General features: G+C 32.9%; 2 protein-coding genes across 3 annotated transcripts in view; both read left to right on the top strand.

Moving 5' to 3' along the window:
• Positions 1-2562, top strand: part of LOC132703893 (neuropeptide F receptor) — a 107677-nt gene extending 105115 nt beyond the window's left edge. For both annotated transcript variants that reach the window (XM_060673409.1, XM_060673410.1), the window contains exon 6: positions 436-2562. In XM_060673409.1, coding sequence (XP_060529392.1) covers positions 436-708 — 273 coding nt within the window. In that variant the 3' untranslated portion in view covers positions 709-2562. The remainder of the gene's footprint in view (positions 1-435) is intronic.
• A 12602-nt stretch (positions 2563-15164) lies between these two features.
• LOC132703197 (serine/arginine-rich splicing factor 5-like) lies at positions 15165-19080 on the top strand. The gene is made up of 3 exons (XM_060672322.1): positions 15165-15547; positions 16924-17083; positions 18733-19080. The coding sequence occupies exons 1-3, from the start codon at positions 15165-15167 to the stop codon at positions 19078-19080; spliced, it is 891 nt and encodes a 296-aa protein (XP_060528305.1).
• The last annotated feature ends 405 nt before the right edge of the window (positions 19081-19485 follow it).

Raw genomic sequence — 19485 nt, forward strand, 5'->3', positions numbered from 1 at the left:
TATTGCATAATATAATATTTTCTACTTTCTTCTGTAAAATACCTAATTATACACCGATCTAGCGTGCGAGAAGCGTCACTTTACCACGTGAGCCGAGTCACTCGGACATTTTCGAAATAGTACGGGTTTGGAAGCAATCGGATGTTTTCGGAGATTTTACCGCACGAATTGAATTTTGATCTTTGTCAATTCCGACGGCCAGTGAATGTTGAACAATCTCCTGACTCACATACCGTTTAATGCAGTTGTTGCATAATATAGGGTTTCTTGAAGATCAGGGCTAGGAAATTTTTGGCTTCATAGTTACTTGTATTTGAAAAGCTCCAATATTGTGTTTTTTAAATCCTAGATCGTATATTTTTTAGTAAATTGCAGAGATTGATCCGAACATTATCATTAAAAAAAATAGAGTTATACATAGTTCTTTTGTTTCAGGTTTGTTACGCGATATGCCACATGATGGGCATGTCTTCGGCGTGTTCGAATCCGATCCTGTACGGCTGCCTCAACGAAAACTTCTGGAAAGAATTCAAGGACATTTTATGCATCGAAACGAGAACGGACAACGACAACGTCGCTGGAAATTTTCAGCGCATGTCGGTGCGAAAAAAATCGCACAGGACGAGACCAGACCTGCCGACCGCGGCCACCGACTACCAACCTTGTAACACAGTAAGCACCGACATGACAGTGTTGACAAAATGCTAGCTGTTAAGGAACATCGCGGCTCGCAACCATTGTGCCGCTGTAAATAGGAATAACGTTATTATTAATTCGATTGTTTAAAAACTGATGGGTGGTGCCAAGAAGTTTGTACAAAAATTTGCGACTGTGGTACTCTAGCTTTAACGTCCGGCAACAGATACACGCGAGTGGGTTGTGCTGGTGAACAAGAACTATTTTGCGAGTGCAAGCGTTAGATGTAAATACGGCAATTGCATACGTTTTTAATGACTGTAACATAATCCGACGAAGTTAGAAGTTCCTTGGAGCAAAACACATACCATTATGGTCCATTAATCGATCGTATACTAGATCATTGATGCTAATCCAATCGATTCTCAAATTTCCTTGCACTGGACGCCGCGATAGCTTGTATTAGATATGCGGTATATCCCCACCACTGGGACACTGTGCAGTTTAGAAGTGTCATTGTAACTCGTTAATTTATCTACTTCCGTGTACTACCAACTCTTACAATTTTTGCACATACTTCTTCTTCTTCTTCATCTACTTCCACCCCATTTATAAGGCTACTTGAACTTTAGCAGCTGCTTCTTAGAATAATTCCCCCTGATGTTTTTTTTTCAGATCATATTCTTAACTGCATCATGAATCTCTTGATCCAGGGCCCCTATTGTTCCTAAATTTGCTTTGAATTATCAGTTGTAAAGTACTCAAGTTATCATTTTTCGATGGTATGCAGAAGTTCTCTTTGCAACATGTGCGACATGCGTCGATAGGTCCGTAGCTCAAAGGCGCTGAAGAACACTCCTTTTGAGTGTGATGTTGGAGCTACGACTACAAACAACATTCAACTTCTTAAACCATTCCTGGCTGTTCAATGCTATATCTCTTCATTTCGAACTCTTATTGATGTTTGAATATACAGTTTCGTTTAATTTTTATATATTTTGTTTATTGGATGATTAATTCTAGATCATATACCTAGCTTGCTAGTTAATTATGATTAATCAATTAAGCAGATCTTCTAGGGGTTTTGCCAATAGCGTTCACCCTATGTTATTGATGAAGATTCCGTTGATATTAATCTACAATTGATTGATTAATAATTGGTGCTCTCCAAAGCCTGGTTAAGCGTCTGTAAGTCTGTAAATCTGCTGCGTCTAGCGTCTATTTGCTGTTTGGTCCCAATAAAAAATTGTTATTATATTCCCCGTGATGAGTTTAGTATTTACGTCATTTCACGTTTTCGATATATTCTGCAATGTATTATTGAGAATCAATTTTGGGGACTTACTTACTTACTTACCGTTGCAATAACAGTGTTCTACATTTCGAATAATCTGCTAAGATGGTGGTGTGTTCGTCATCGTATTAGCTTAGCTCGATTGGAATATCATCGGATCTGATACTGTTTCTTTTGTTTTACTTTTTTTAGTTGCATGTGCAACTTCAGTTTTGGTGATTAGAGAGGCCGCCTGACTATTATTTTCATTTTTATTTGGAATTATTGCATGATCTTTAAGTAAGAGTTTTTCAATGAGAAAGAGGACATTCTAAAGTGCGCTAAAAATTGGAACAATAGAATACGCGCTGCTATGTTATTTAGACTTTGTCACATCCGTTTTTGGAATTAGACAAGAATGGTGGGTGGTTCTCCATTGGGTTTCGACTTCGTCGCTGTAAAGGTGTCAAGTCAAGATTTTATAAACGTTGTTAAGTCTTAAAGTCGACTCCGTGTTCCAAGTAAAACCATTTTTCAATTATCTGTATAAAAATTTGGGTACGTGTGATCGATTTTAAAATTTGTCTAAACTTAAGCTATTTCGAGTATTGTGTATATTATGATGGTGCGCTGTTTATATTTTATTGGGATCGATGTTCAACAAAAGGAAAAATTTAATAATAAAAAGTTAAGAAAAATTTCGTCTTTCAATTGTCAATTGTCAGAAATGGTCCTGCTTTATATCGTTATTTTACCGCAGAATTTATTTAAACACGCTCCGTCATTAAATCAAATCGAATATAAAATCGTCCATTCGACAGTAATTACCAATCCTTTCAAATTAAATAAATTAATAGGCCGTTTTCTAATTGTTCCCAATCGACGTACGTTATTACTTTGATTCTATTGACGATGACTACGTCTAAAAGTTTTGATTATATTTAACTTCAACTTTGTGAGTTTACTGCGGAATGAAAATTCCGTATTAATTAGAATTCCTAACCGTCTAGCTCCCCAATTAAAATAAACTGCTTAATTAAAGATGATTAATTAATAGATCCTATTATTAAGGAAGTCGATTTTTGTTGATTTTTCGTCAGGAAAACTTTAATTAGGTAACTTGGACGAGTAAATTTGGTTTTTAAAATTTAACTTCTTTCATTCATATTCATTCCACAAGTTGAGCGGGTTAGTAATTTTTAACTAATTGAGTTTGCAATTTCAACCGATAATTTTTTGGTATTTTCATTGGAAAACATGTAAAGGTAAGTGTTGTAAACGGCTTGCGTTAAATCTCATACTATTTATCCTTGCCACTTTTCTCGAAAGTTTTTACACGAAAGGGTGGTAAAAGTAGGTTTTATCATCACTGGCACCTGCACCAAGCGCCTGCACGTGCGAGTTTTCCAGTAAATCACCACAAACTTTTGTTTGCTTTCAGCATTTTCTATACAAATATGCAAAAAGTTGCTTCCTTAACGTTTACGCTGGAAAAAAAATAGAAGTTTTTATTGCCTTATCGATCATTTTTGCAAACATAAATAATCATTCATTGAGTAGGATGTGTTTCTATTTTTTGATTTTGATAGTTTTTTGATTTTGAATGAACAAATCTAATAAAAGATGTTAACAACAATTCAACATTCGAATCAAGTTGCGAAAATAGAAACATATAGAATTCTCTATTGACTGTCAAATTATCAACAAGAGTTCTAAATATGAATATCACTTGAAAATGATATTTCAATATAAGCTGAAAGTATCGGCTGTCTGCAGAAACAAATGTACATTTTATAGTTTTTAGTTAGCTTTGCTTAGTTAGCAAATTATTTGTTTCATGCAGTATAAACATTATACAAGGTGATTCAAAAATATGAGTCAACTCTCAGCTGCCGATTCGTCATCAAAAAAAGGGAAAAATTTTTATATAAAAGTGCGCCACTGACTCTGTTGCAATTTTCGTTATTTGTTTTGAATCAGTTCTTTTAGCTCTTTAGTTGTTTTCGTATCTTGCCTCATTTTTAAGCAAAAAAAAACATTAAAATTGACAAAAACAAAAACAAAAATTTATATACCCTCTATATACACAATAAATTTAGTGCTAAAGAATTGACACTAATATGATGAAAATGGCCACCATCAGCTTCCTTGCAAGCATGTGGGCTACGGCGCAAAGGTTTTCACACAACTTTTTTTATGGTTGTTTATCCCGGAAGCTAAGAAATTAAGATTTTATTGTAATTTTTGTAGTACATATAAAAATATTTTCAACTTTTTTGGCCTCCATCTTCCTCATTCCTTATTCACTAATACTCAATGGTTATATTCTACTACGACTAAAATTTTTTGTGACCAAAAAGAATTCCTGTTCTACAAAATGTAATATAATGTAATTGGAATTATTATTATTAACGTAATTGTTAACAAAAACCAGTTGTAGTTTTAAAAAAAATTAGAGAGATGTAAAATAAATGTAAATTTAATTAACAATAACGATTTAAAAGCGATTAACTGTCCTAAAGTAATTAAACCTTTATGACGGATCAACGGGGTACCAGCATCGATCACAGACAGCATCTGGCTTACCGGCATTACCAGGAACTATGATTGGCCTGGAATATTCACTTTTAAAAGAGCTCTTATTTTATTATGTGGAATTTTACATAGTATATTATGCAACAGGTGTGGAAAACGGCATTCGAGTCACGGGTTTATTTGACACGAGCGGAGCGAGTTTTTAATAAACGAATTCAAAATTCAACCCGTGCGTGCGGTAATATATCCGAAAACATCCGATCGCTTCCAAATCCGTGCGGTATTATCTTAAATACTTCGGCACATTTCCGGGATATTGCTACACGGATTTGGGCGCAATGGTATGTTTTCGGAGATTTGACCGCAAGGCTTGAATTTTGACGTTTCTCAATTCTGAGTTTTGCAAAAATGTCAAATGCGATATAAAGTAGTAGCTCAAATACCGTTTACGACATTTGTTGAATTTAATAAATTTCAAGAAAGATGACGATTACGTCATAAGAAAATGCTTGGTGTCATTGCTAACGTAATCGTCATCTTGCCTGAATATTATTATAATATAATATTTCCCAGTCCCTACTGTGCAGAAAGTGTCACTTTAAAACATCATCGACATATTTTCTGCTCACTGGATGCATGGTATATTGACATTTGTTAATTCTAGTAAACACGTCACATGTCACTCGGTGAAGTTTTGCATAAATGTACGCATAAACTAATGTGACATTAATTTTTTTCTTCGGAATTGGTATAATATCTCGATAAGCACGATCTAGATTCATTTTTCGAAATGAATTTTAAATATGTCAATATTTAATTTTTACAGTTTTCTCAGTATATTACTAAACTTGCAGGAGGAATTAGAGCAAATTATCATTTATTGCAATTACAAGAAAATGATCAACAAATTGCAGTGTATTTTCAGTTTACACGGAAACATTAAAGATAACTTATTGCAAAATAATCTTTGCAAAATTGCTGTGGCCTTGTAAAGCACGCTTAACTTTATTAGTCTATTAGTTAATGGTGCAATAAGAAATCCGATCTTACTTTCTGGACTAACGTTATTCTCTCTCTCAAAGGATTCGGTTTTTAATATTTTTATGTAACTCGCTAACAATATCCTAAAAGCCAAAAAACTAACATCAAAGCGTCGACCACACACACGTATCTGCGTTACCATGCAAATAACGTACGCCATATATCGGGTCTTTTGGTCGACCTCGTTTAAATAAGTGATAGTTGAAAGAACTTTTATTTGTTCCGCTTCGAGAAGATTTCTAGGTGTGTCGTCATTCATCCGCTTAAAGTCCGACCCGTGTCGCGTTGATGTTTGACAAAATGATCGTGTGGATTTTTGAAAGACATTTTACCGTTTTAATTTATGCCAATTTTGGTCGCTTTTATCCGATCGAGCTCCAAAATTGAAATATTTTATTTATTTCGGTCGCACGCGATGTTATCGAGCGTGAAGTTTACCGCTTGGTTTGGAAAAAGTGGATTTTTGCTTTAGATTTAATTTCTGACTCGGAATTTGAGTTGGGTTCGGGCGAGGTTTCAAAGAAAGTCGGGCGTTTCATATGAAATAAATATGCGGTCGTTGATACGGCGATTACAATGGAATGGGTATTAAATTTTTCTGGAAAAAAATTTGTTATTCGAAATTATTACCTACCGATACCGCTCCTAAATAATTTTGAGAATATATTGTATTTCTAAAAATAAATGTCGGAAAATGTTTGAAATGCAACTTTGAGTTGTTACTATTAGTTATATGGTTTTTTAAAATTCGTTTACTATTTTTAACTATTCAATCTTTGCGTTATTTGAAGTGAAGTGGCTTTTATTTGATGAAAACCCATTTAACAAAACAAATAAGAACTAAAAGTTCAGATTTTCACGAAATTATATATTATGACATGACAATTGTTTCTTTATCAAATTTTATAACAGGTTCATAAACTTAACAGACAAAACATTTTCTAAAAATGCTAAAAACTTTGACTTACAGCACTCGAATATTAATAGAGAATTAGACTGTTTACGGATCGACTGTGAATTAGCAATTAAGGACATTCAAGATTCTAAGTTAAACAAACATGTATTAGCGAATATAATAAATTCTTAATTAATAGATAACAACAAACACCAAGAAATTTCTCAATTGTCACTAGTAAAAACTATCAAAAACAAAAACATTCATAGGTATCGATCTCCCAGAATATATTTCAAAAACCAACAATTTTCTTAAACCACAACTTTTCCAATGTATCAGCCACGATCCGAGTTATATCAAAGACAAGTCAAGGAAGTAATTACTAACTCCACACTATTTAGTATCAAAGACACAATTATGAATCCACATCGCCAAAATTATATTCTTTAGTTAAATTACGTAAACAAGATATTGAACTGAGGTGGCTTTTATTTGATGAAAACACATTTAACAAAATAAATTAGAACTAAAAATTCAGATTTTCACGAAATTATATATATTCACATGACAATTGTTTCGACAACGCCGGGTCTTTATCAAATGTAATATACCTTCACATACATAACAGCTCAAATTATCCCAATACACACAAAATGGCTGCATTTTATACACATACTTCATTCTCGACAGAAAATTACAACAAAGAACTTAATGTAATTAAACAAATTTTACTGAACAACGGCTAAATTATAAATAAAAAACAAATCCAGACAACAGTAAACTCTATTTATCCGAAACCTAACAGAACACGAACAATTTAAAACAATTACATACATGGGAGAACCCAGTGAAAAACTTTCAAAACATTAGGAAATACAATAGGAAAATCTTTAAAAAACATTAAAACGAAGTGTCCAAAATCTCAAAAATCAGGTGTCTACAGGTTGAAATGCGGATCTTTTCCTAAAATTTATATTGGACAAACAGGTAGAACCTTCAAGAAACGCATTAACGAACATGAAAGAGCGTTTAAAAACATTAGTATAGATTCTAATTATGCTACATACTCGAAACACAGAAAAACACATTTTTGACGACGATTTTAATATTTGAGATACAGCCACAAAAAGTAAGAAATTAAATTTATTGGAACGACCAATTAGATTAAACTTACATTCTCACAACAACATTAATTAAGGTTTTATTATCATATTTGGGTATATATAGTAGCAGGTAGTTTGTGTTTGATAAAACAGGGTGTTACCGAAACAATTGTCATGTAAATATATATAATTTCGTGAAAATCTAAACTTTTAGTTCTTATTTAATGTGTGTAACTCACTACATACACATCACATCAAAATTAATGCACCACTAAAATTTGGATCAATTCCAAAAGTGATTTTTTCGCAAAATGCTGATCTCTATTCTATTCAAATTTTTTTTATTGCAATTCATGTTTTAAGCAAGCACAGATTGTTGAATGCAAAACCTTTAATTCAAAGTTTGTCACATATATATGAAGATTCCGTATTTATCTCAGCATTAACTTTTTTTATTCACCTCCACCGTTTATTGCAAAAAATTGAAACAAAACTGTAATTAATAAGCAAACATATTTAAAAAATTGAACAAATAAAAAGGCAATATTAAGTGTTTCCTCATCCATTTCCTATGACCGATTGACATCGACGTGCTACACTCTGATCCAGACGTTTTATTTCTTTATATGTTATTGTTAAGGGAGCACCATTTTGAAAACAATTCAATTAGAAAATAATTATTAACGCTTTGAAAAAGTTAACCAAAATAACATGCTTTAGGGTATGTTTGTCACACTACTAGGTATCGAACTGACTTTGTAAACTAATTCCAAAATTCAATTTTGAAAGAACACACTGCAGTCGACACTAACTTGACAATGAAACATATTAAACAAATTAATAACAGCATCGTAATCGGTATGATTATTAAGTTAAACTACATTTGAAATAAATTTTTAGCTTGTAAGTATGAGTATTACAAAAATGGATCAAACTTGACTAACATGTTTCAATATTAAAAAAAAAATAAAGGCGCAATACAAAGTCTTGTAGACAAATAGGGATGAAGCAAGACTACTAAATCTTCATTTTCCCTTTTTATGGACATTTAATTCAAGGAATTATAAAAGCAAATTAATTGTGTCACTAGGATTTAATGACCTTAAAAGAATTAAAATTATCAGCAAATCCCAAAAGCCTTGCAAAATCAACTAATATGTCATAAAAAAATAAATTGAAGGCAACAACACCAACATGTGAATCCTGAAGTACACCTGAAAGAACATCAATGTCTTTTGATATACACAAATTATTTTAATAATAAAACATTTAAATAATTTTGTACCATCCTTGCGGTTTTTGATTATGAAATTCCTATCGTAATCTGCCAAACTTATTGGAGATAAAGACGTGAATAAAAAGATAAGATGCTAAGAAAAGGTAGTTGCCAGAACTCCAAACAAGATGTGTAACATTGAGAGTAAAACTGTTTTTTCTTTAAACTCTCTATATATACCTAAAACTCTTTTTAAAAACATCGTTTCTGATGATTTAAGCTGCACTCTACAAACTTATAGGTGCGTGAATAAAAATAAGCTTAAATAAAAGATTTAATATTCTAGCAATACAAAAATATGACATAATAATTTAAAATCTGAACACATACAATAGTAATTGTGCTAGAAGAACGCAGGAGATCACTCGACAAAGATGGCCTCTTAATTAAATCCAAAGCGAACAACAAATTAAACACAAATATTCCGAAACATCCCAAACTAGTTGTGTATAGATAAGAGAGTATGTACAATTTATAAAGGGGAGCGATCCTTAGCAACGGCCTTATGGAGACCAAGCAGTCCCTTTCGGAACTGCTCTGAGATTTAGTTTTAAGAGAATCCGAAACGGAATTACAAATGTTTGACACGTGATAGTTAAAAGCATGGTTTAAATAGTTCTATTTAACTGTTTTGCTAGTTCCTCTGAAAACTTCGGTAATAAACATTTCCGGGGAATGATATAATATTAAACAAGTATGTGGACATTTTATTTTGAATTATTTTATGAAAAAGGCAGGCAGAGAATAAATGTATCCGCTTAGTTATATTAAGCCGGTTTATCCATTTGTCAATACTAAATATAAACAAGAACTTTGAAAAACTTGGGTTCTTCTTATATCCATATTTCCATGGATAAGTTTTGAAAGAACTTCAGATTCACAGCAAGCAAATCGCATGCAATGATTGATATCTGAAATCTGCGATCATCTTCAATATGCACTCATTAATATTAACGAAAAACTACTATGAAATAATAAGTACATTTGTTTAAGCATTTATGATTATGGGATGGATTGAAGCTAAGGTCATCACAAAATTGCCAAAACTCAGAAATCTCGTGCATTCTATGATGCACAAATATCGATCTGCGTGGGGCATGTACCTCCAGGGGTTTACTTGATGATACTTTATTGGCGATTTTAACTTTTTGAATTCGACTTATTAGGCAATATTCACAAAATCTGTGAAGCTAATGCTTTATTGCTTAAGCTTGAATAGAAATATAAAAATATAATTTATTTTGATCTATTTTTAGTAAATATTTTCCCAACTTGAAAACAATAATAGCCATCGAGTCAAATATTTTTTTAATATTTTTTCCCGGAAGACCCTACTCAAAATTGGCCCGGGTCGCTTTATTTACACCAAACACATTTTCGGTGCGTCAGATTATTCATTCATTTTTTTCTTGTAAACAATATAAATCTGTTTTTAACGTCACGTACAGAAAACATCGAAAAAAGATTTATTGAACGCGTGGTGAAATTTTCCAATTTTAAATTTTATAAAACTTTCGAACGTATTTGCGGGAATGCTTTTCCATATTTCAGAGCGGACATATTTACGGTTTTTCGAACGGCTCTTTTTTGGCAATTGGCAATTTTCGTGGGGGCGATTTAAAACATGTCCGCGGTCGCATCTATATGCTCGCATTAAACAATCACCAGGCTGATGTAGTTGCGTACTTTACACCACAGATGAATGTGATTACACGCAGCATATTTATACATCAAATATATGTTAAAATATCTACACAAAACAAATATTGTTGTATCGTCTTCGTATAAAGTTATTGACTGAAACAAATATATTCATTTTAACAATAAATTTTATTTAAAAAGTAAATTCGTTGTTGATATAAATTTGCGCTGAAAATAGTGTTACACAGGTTAAAAGTCTATTTTCTGCAATTGAAGCTACTTTTGGAAATAATGAAACATGTTTTTCAATTAAATTATGCTTCAAAAAAAAGTATTTTATTTAATTATTTATAACAAGTTTTTATAGAAGGGTCAATTTTTGGTTTTATTATTTCTTTGAACTATTGCCTTTTATGAAAAATTTAAATGTTAGTTTAATGGTTGTAATGTGAACTGTCGAATTTAATTCATTTGCTTTATTGTTATTATTATTACTATTATTATTACACCACTAAATGAACCGAGAGTGGCTTATTCTGATATCTTCTTAAATATATTTTGTTTCTTTGTTAGTGGTAGATGGCAGGTATACTTAGTGATTCCAGTATAACAAATCTGCAACATCCACGCTTAAAATATATATATAACAAATTTATGTGCTTCTACGAACATACACATTACATAGAAACCAATGATATCAAAGATAATTTGTAAACTATAATGAAGTGGGTGGGCATTAGATCAATCAATTTTTTAAATGACACCTCGCTTCATTTCTATAATACATTACGGTCGTAATATTGAAGTCTCCACTGTGCTTTAAATGTACATTTATTTAATCAAATACCAGAATCATTGATAATTAAGTGTGTATTTTGGGCGCATAATATTTGATTGGTTTGTCTGTGTGTCGTTTTAAAAAAAACTTTGAAAATTCTTAAAGTATGAAACAAATAGAGACTGTGTCATCAAATACTATAAATTTTGTCTAGAGAAATTGGTCTATCAAATCAATTACAACACTGGTATATAAATGCTATAAAAGTGATACTTAATTCAACGAGCTAGCGAATTATATTATTTGTGATCTTGAACTTAATTATACGATAACTGTAAACTATTAGTTAGTTATTATTAATAATAACTGTACACGTCATTTGACGAAGTTATTTTGTTTAAACTTTGAAGCGGTTGCAGTTGTGTAACTCACTAAGTGACTGCAGTACCTTACCTAGGTCCAGAGTTTTGAATATTAGCACTGTATTTTGAGTGCATGCTGCCTCGATCCAGGAAACACAAAAACAAACGAAATATATAGTAATATTTGTCACAAAATAATTTTAATTTAAAATAAGAGTGAAATGTTTCACTTAAAATGGCATGACAAAACCTATAAAAATATCAAAAACAAAGATTTCACGTTTTTATAGGTCTGATGTCATTTTAGGCAAAACTAACCCAAACTAACAGATTTTTTAATTTTTTTTTGATAAATGATATTGTACGTTTCGTGTATTTTTTGCGTTACCTACATTTAGCACAGTACCTGAGAAAATTGATTAATTTTTCATGGCTTCAATACAGTTAGAAAAAATGATTTTGGTTTCTGAAGGTACGTCAATTTGACTTCAAACGGGGGAATTCAGGAAGAAGACGGACGTATTATGCTATTGAATATACTTCCATAAAATTAATAAACTAACTCAATACAAATCTCGCCCTATTTAAAATGATAACAACTGCCAATGCTTTCTCGTAATAGCTTTTAGTTATTGTAGGTAACGTTGTAAACCATGATTGGGTTTCCTGAGGGAAACTCTCCACGGTCTGCACTAAAATTAATTTTCCCGTTTCGACCTTCATCGGCGAACCACTTCAATTAATTTCATACTTCAATTAATTTCATATAAGGGGAATACTACTAAAAGCTTCATAGGAAATAAGAAAAATTGAATTTGCCAAGGAGAAAGAGGTTAAGGCGTAAGCAATATACGTCATCGAGGCATTTCCTCTGTCATTTTTGATAAGGGTATTGGCAGGTAATGTTATTAGTCTTTATTTAATTTCGGAATCGCAGCGTTGCGCCCTTGGAATGTAAAAATATTATTGGCAGGAAACGGTCCACGTCTACGGTATCGTTAATAAAAAAAATTATTTTATTATTTCCAAAAGAAACCGCATGAGTCATTCAAAAAATTGCTATCGTCGTCAAGCAAATGTAGGCAGTTTGGCAAGGGACGAGTGGGGGCGGGCGAAGAAAATATTTCCCAGAGGGGGCCAGAAATCATTGGCGTCTGAAATTATAATATAATAATACTAAAAATTTAACAATTATGCTATAATTTGGTAAATTAAACAAATTTGACACACTTTTACCTTTGAGCGTTCTTTGGAAATCAGCAATAGAAACCAGTAAGCGTTTTTGAATTGTTTGAATTCAAAATGACATTTTGGTATTTTTTATATTAGTGTAACAGCAATATGCAATAAGACTTTGAAAAAGTCACGTTTCTCACAAATCAAAACAAAAACCAAATCGCAACGGTTAGAAAAAGAACTATTTCTTACTTTATAGGTAATGTTTAACGACATATTACAAAGACTTTTTTTTTGAATACGGAAATTTATTATTCTCTGTATAGTGTATCGCCAAAATAATACTGGCAACATATCAAAATATTTGCATCACGTTAAAATGAAAACAATGTTATCTTCCTATGGATGAGGTAGACGGAGTTTGCTGAATTTCGGTTCAATTTAACATTGTGCTCGGGTATCTCGGAAAATTATTCTAATGGTTGCGTAATGATACCCTAAGAAAACTCATTAAGGAAGCACATCGAGCAAACGCAGCGGAAACGAGGGAAACGCGAGGTCTCTCCAGGTTTTTTCGATTTTACTTCTGTCGACGAACAATCACTCACCTTCCTGATGATCTCGTAAGAGAGACGTAAGAAAAACAGTTTCAAAAATTCTGGTGTGTAAGGTAAAGTATGTTCGTAGATATAAGAAAGTGACTAACTGATACGAATTAAGGAAAGACCCGGGCAAGCTGTAAGAATGGAATATGGCCGAACAGGATCGTACTTTGCTTAGAATTTAATTATTTGGGGTTTTGTTAGGAAAGATACTAAACAATATTTACTTACTTAAGTATGTATTAGAATTTTTTGCCCACAACCGATGTACACTGTATGTAATTTCAACAATGTTCGAAATACAGGCTATAGCCCTGGCTCTCCTTAGTTTCCTGGTATACGAATTTTTAATAGTAATAGTAAATGAGATCATCGCATCTAGATTGACGGCGAAAAATAGTGATTTGCATTTGCATTCTTTCAAATATCTCGAACAGCGTATGTGATAGACGAAAACCGTAAATACAAAAATGGTAGCCCTTGATACGGCCTATAACAATGTTTGAACGGGTTAGCTATTTTTTGTACGAATTTTGATTTACGATTAATAATTTACTGTCTAAAAGAACAATTTTCAGGGTCTTTTGACCATAACTAAAACACCTTGTATATAATCGACAAAATGTGTGATGTGTGTGACAGGATGAAAGGTTTTAGAGGAAAAGATGTTTATCTGGATGCCAAAACACATCGCCAAAAATACTTGGCGTTATTTTACTGAGCACAATTTCAAGAGTCTAAATGCAGGTCCAGACTTCTACTTCTGCCTATGTCTGAAGTCGGTAGCTGCAAATTTGGGGCACTTATTATGTTTTTTAATATTGCACAAAATATCGCGAACACTCTGTACAAGACTTAAAAACCTTAAATACAAAAGCTATCTATATGGGCTATATCATTATTTAGAAGAAACTGGCATCTATAACACAGATTTGAAATTATTGCCAGTTTCAAATAATAGGGGGATCAATTTTAAAAGCTTTTGAATTTGCGGCCCATATTTTCGAAAAATTTTCAAGAATAAGAGTTTATGGAGCCTTATCATCTGCCTCAAGAATTTTTTCGGTATTGTAAACGGTTTTTTAAAAATGGTCTTTTTTGTAGACCCTTGCGCACCCGATTCTTAATTTTTTAAAATACTTTCCGACCCCCCCATTTTTAATAGGTTCCGTCACAGGGCATATATGTGCCAAATATGAAGTCGATTGCTTGAAATTTCGGACACTTGTCGTGTTTCATAGCGATGTTCAAAAAACAGTAGAAAATCGCGAAAAAAAGATGGATGCCGGGCTCGGATCGAGGCCATTTCATACAAATTTATGCATCTCGTGGAGGGTTAAAAATGAGGCAAATTTTAATTTTGTAGCTCCAACGGTTAAAAACTTATTCAGGATAAACCAAAAGACGAGAACGGAGATCCTACCGTTACCGACATATAAAATTTTTATACGAGCGTAGATAAAATAAAATATAATAAAAATTCGATTTTTCGTCAGTAACAAGTTCAAACTTGTTGCATAATATTCTATCAAACGTATTAAACAGTTAGAATAAATATACAAACCTAATAATTTTTACCTAGCGAAAGTCAAGAATTATATTTTAAACTCCTTAAGTCCAGGACCATCACCTAATTATTCGGAATGAGTATTTTGTGAAATGTTCAATAAAATATAGCAGGTAATTTTATTGTAAACGGGACCTGATTCTAGGATTATTTAATCGTCTCCCGAGAATATTTAATGACCATTTAATTTCATTTCTAAGCTCTCCGAAGTCATCAACGTTAAGTACACCAATTCCTTTATATTGCAGTAAATTTGGGCCTAGGATTTTAATTGTAAACATGAACTCCCGGGTATACGTAAGCGGACTTTCGCCTTACACCAGAATACCGGATGTGCTAAGGTTTTTCAAAACGTTCGGCAAAATACGGGATGTGAGTCTTCACGACGACCATTGTTTTGTCGACTTCTACGATTATCGGGATGCGGAACACGCGGCGTTTGAATTGGACGGTGAAAGGCTTCTCGGCAACAGAGTCACGGTGGAGGTCGCAACCGATAAGCGTCGACGTAGGGGACTCACTCGTTTCATCCGCAACAGATATGCAGCAACTTATCCCTTGGATCCGGATACTGGGTCCAAATTGTTGGGGGATTTTGTTTTGGACATGAAAGACATCTTGAGAGACATTGATGATTGTTCCTCAAATGGAAGACAGTCCAGGTAAGATAAATGTTATTACCAGGGATCGAATGTGGGATACTAGAAACTTGAAAGGTAAAATAATGTATGTATAATATACACTATCGAAGATATCTTGCCGAATAGAAATATAGAAATTCAAATTGATAAGATACTTTATGCAGTGTGCAGGCAAAAAACAATTGTGTTGTGAAAGCCACAAAGTAATCCAGCGTGACAATTAAATCTTGAAGGAAATTTAAGAACTATTCTGGTTTGATCTTTGTGTGAATATCACGCCGAGTCCGTCTGCTATCCTGTTTATCTTAAGGCTTGATAATTATTCCTGGTAAATTGCTGCGAAATGTAATGGGCTTATGTTGGGTGTTTTCTAATGTATTTATTTCTTAGGACGGCCTCAGAATAGGCTTGATATTGGTTTCCACGCTCATTGTGGTCAATTTGTCAATTTTGCTTTCTCAACCTACGTTATAATATTTTTCTCAACTAGGTTCTTCGTCATCAGCTCTTTTAGCATTTTTTTCCTTCTATAGCAGTATTTTTATAATATCATTAGAAATCTTTTTATGTTTGTACTCATCTTGTCATATATAGTAGGAGAACCAATTGAGATAAGCGGTCTGCTCCACCACACGCTATAGTTCAGCATAAGCAAAAATTGTATTGTTGTATTAGTTTCAACTCAAAGACTCTTAATCAAAGACTCCTGACCGATTTCGAGGTTTTAAGCCTTCTTTGATGGAAGCAATAGACACCGTCTCCGTCTCCGCCTCCAGAACAACACTGGGTTGGGAAACGTTTCTCCGTTAGTCCTTTAAAATCTTTAATGGAAGTCTTTACAAAAAAAACTATACTCCTTAGTCACGGACTTTCCTGTGAAGGTATAGTATGTCCTAAAGTATATCATGCGTAAAATCAACAACCAGTAATTTAATCATGGATAAGGGACAACCTATCACTAACTTTTCCAAAACCAAAACAAAGCGTGAAATTTGTATAAATGTTTAATAATAATAACGAAGCTTTAAAATAAATCTGCCCACTTCCAAGAACGCTAATGCCTTCGGCAAATGATATTGTTAACAGTGAATTATTGAATGAACAAAAAACAATATCACCTTCTGCACAATAGTTAATAAGCAACTTTTGAAAATGTTAAGTCCATAAAACAATGTCATATACATCACATTTCATACATTACCCCGAATGATTATATTTAATACAATCGTATTTTTTATTAGTAATATAATATTTAATCTTAAAATACCTTAAAAGTCTCTGATGGTCTGTCCCGCTTTATGTCGTCAAATGACGATATACTTTGGGACACGGTATACAATGGAAAGTAAATGATAATGTTTTTAGTAGACCACTAATAATTTTAATTTCTGGTTAAGGCTAAGGAGGAGATCAATATTCGGTAGCAGGAGGCAGCAAGATTCAGTATCCCAATCACCTCCCAGGTCCAGATGTCGCTCCAGGTCATCGTCTCCGTTAGGAGGGAAGAGTCGTGTCCGATCACGCTCGAGGACTCTTTCTGCAGACAGCGAGGCAAACGTACAGGTTCAATAAAACAAACTTCATTAGGGAATGAAGACTGCAAAAGTAATTTTTTTGTATGCTCTTGTGGCAATAAATATTTGACATGAGTTTTCTGTTCTTTTACTTAAAGACCACAATTTTCATTTTCAAATGCTTCAAATATTTAGTACAAAAATTTTTGTTGTAACTGTAAAAGGCAAATGCACATAACCTCCCAGTTAAGGCAGCTAGTTCGGGAGTTCTAAAGTATTTTTTATTCATTCCTTAAGCAACGTGGCGAAATTTCTCGTAAGTGAAAAAAAAAAAAACGTTCGATTCGGAGGCGGAACTGAAATGGAGCCGTACAGAATTCCAATGACTTTCATTTGGAATTACGTGATAAAACTCGAATAAAAATTGCCGATCGGCCGGCCTCGTCTAATACTCAAATCCAAACTCATTACGTTTTAAATCCATTTGGTTCCAAAGATCGAGGCGCTCGGGAACGGTAACCAGTTTATCCCGCTGTTTTAATGAAATTTTCGGGGTCGCTTTAAAAATTGCGGCCATTTCAACTGCCTAATAGATTTCTTAATTATATTCTTTGAATCTCTCCCTCGGTATTTTTCCGAGGCGAAAACCGCTAGGCCAATGAAGCGTACAATTAGGAGCCAATGAAATAATATATAATCAAAACTAGACTGCACATTAAATATACTAAGCCGGTAGGCATGGGAATATATTTTGACTGTAATTTATTAATACCAGCGAGTCAATATTAGAGCCAATTCATGTTCAATAACTAATAAAGTATATATCTATAAAGTATACATAATTAAAAAGCTCTATTTCCACAACAAAAATAAATTAAAAAACGAAAACATGTAAACTTGAAAATGAACAGACTTTTCAATCAATTTGTTTCTTTCACATTATTTTAGACGCTACACTAATAGGAAAATAAATTACAAAATTATAAGTATTAAATCAGTTTACACTTGACTGGACAAAACTCATCAATCTGAAACGGGTGGTAACGAAGTCAAAGACAAAACGAAGTTTAATGTTCTTTTCTCAATTAATTCCAATTCTTTTGTGAATCCCCACCACATAAAAAATATGAATAATTTTACAACATTTAAGTACAAAACCAGAAGGTTATATTACTATGAAAAGAACCTAAATTGTATATTACACTTTCATTATTATTTTCTTTTTTTTTGCCTAAAAAATTTGTTACTTTCCTCAACTTATTTGACAAATAATTTTTATTGGCCTTGTTTTCATTGATTTATTTCTTGTTTTCTTTAGTTTTCCCAGTGATTATATCGAAAAGAATATCTCGAAATACTATATAACCTAAATTGTTGAATCTGTTGAGAAAGGGAGATTTATTTATTTATGTTAGTCGAAACCCACTTTGTGACAGTTTTTGAAAGATGCTTTAATAAAAAGCATAATTGCTATCTTGAATATAATAACTTAAATAATGGTCTACTCAAGCAGGATTAGACAATGAAGCGTTCAATAATAAATTTGGAATTTTGATACTTTTACGTAAATGCTTAAAATCATACCTCGAAACAAGTTATTGGAATCGAGGGCATCAGAAACAGCATTTATTTACGGAGGGACGCTCCGCAACTTTATTTTATATCTATGTGAATGATTAACCTACCAAACAGGAAACAATTGGGTTACCGGCAAATTACACTGATGATTCATATTGTGGAATGTGCAGAGAACAAACTGAATCGATCGACCACATAATAAGGGGATGTCCAACTCTTGCCCCAAAGGAATACACCAAACGACATTACAACATTGGCAAAGTAATACATCAAGAACTCTTGAAACTACACGACACAGAAACGAAGGACACAATACTACACTATAAATACAATCCAAAAAGTGTAGTTGAAACGGAAAACTACAAAATGTACTGGAACAGAGAAATAATAACTGATCTACCTCTGCAACATAATAGAGCAGACTTGGTGTTTACCGAAAAAAAAACAAACAGACTTATCTGATTGACTTCTCCGTCCCACTCGCCACAAACCTGCAAAAAAAGCACGACGAGAAAATTAGTAAGTAGTTACCTCTTGCCAATGAAATAAAAGATATGTTGAACCAAGAAAGAGTCATTGCAGTACCAATTATTATAGGCGCAACCGGAGAAATATCATATAGATTGATCGAAAACCTAAAAAAGCTCAACATTAGAGAACAGATATGCCACTAACAACAAAAAATAACTCCCATTGGATCCATCGGAATTGTCAGACGCGTACTTAACGACCCCCACAACTAAACATCTAAACATGTTCAAAATAACCTAAAACTTACCCACTTCTTGCAGCCAATGCCGAAACAGGGAAGGAGCGAGGACTGAGAAATCCATTAAATAATAATAATAATATTAATAATAATAATAA

Source organism: Cylas formicarius, unplaced genomic scaffold, assembly GCF_029955315.1.
Source record: "Cylas formicarius isolate icCylForm1 unplaced genomic scaffold, icCylForm1.1 PGA_scaffold_6__28_contigs__length_40554024, whole genome shotgun sequence".
In the NCBI taxonomy this organism is placed as follows: Eukaryota; Metazoa; Arthropoda; class Insecta; order Coleoptera; family Brentidae; genus Cylas; species Cylas formicarius.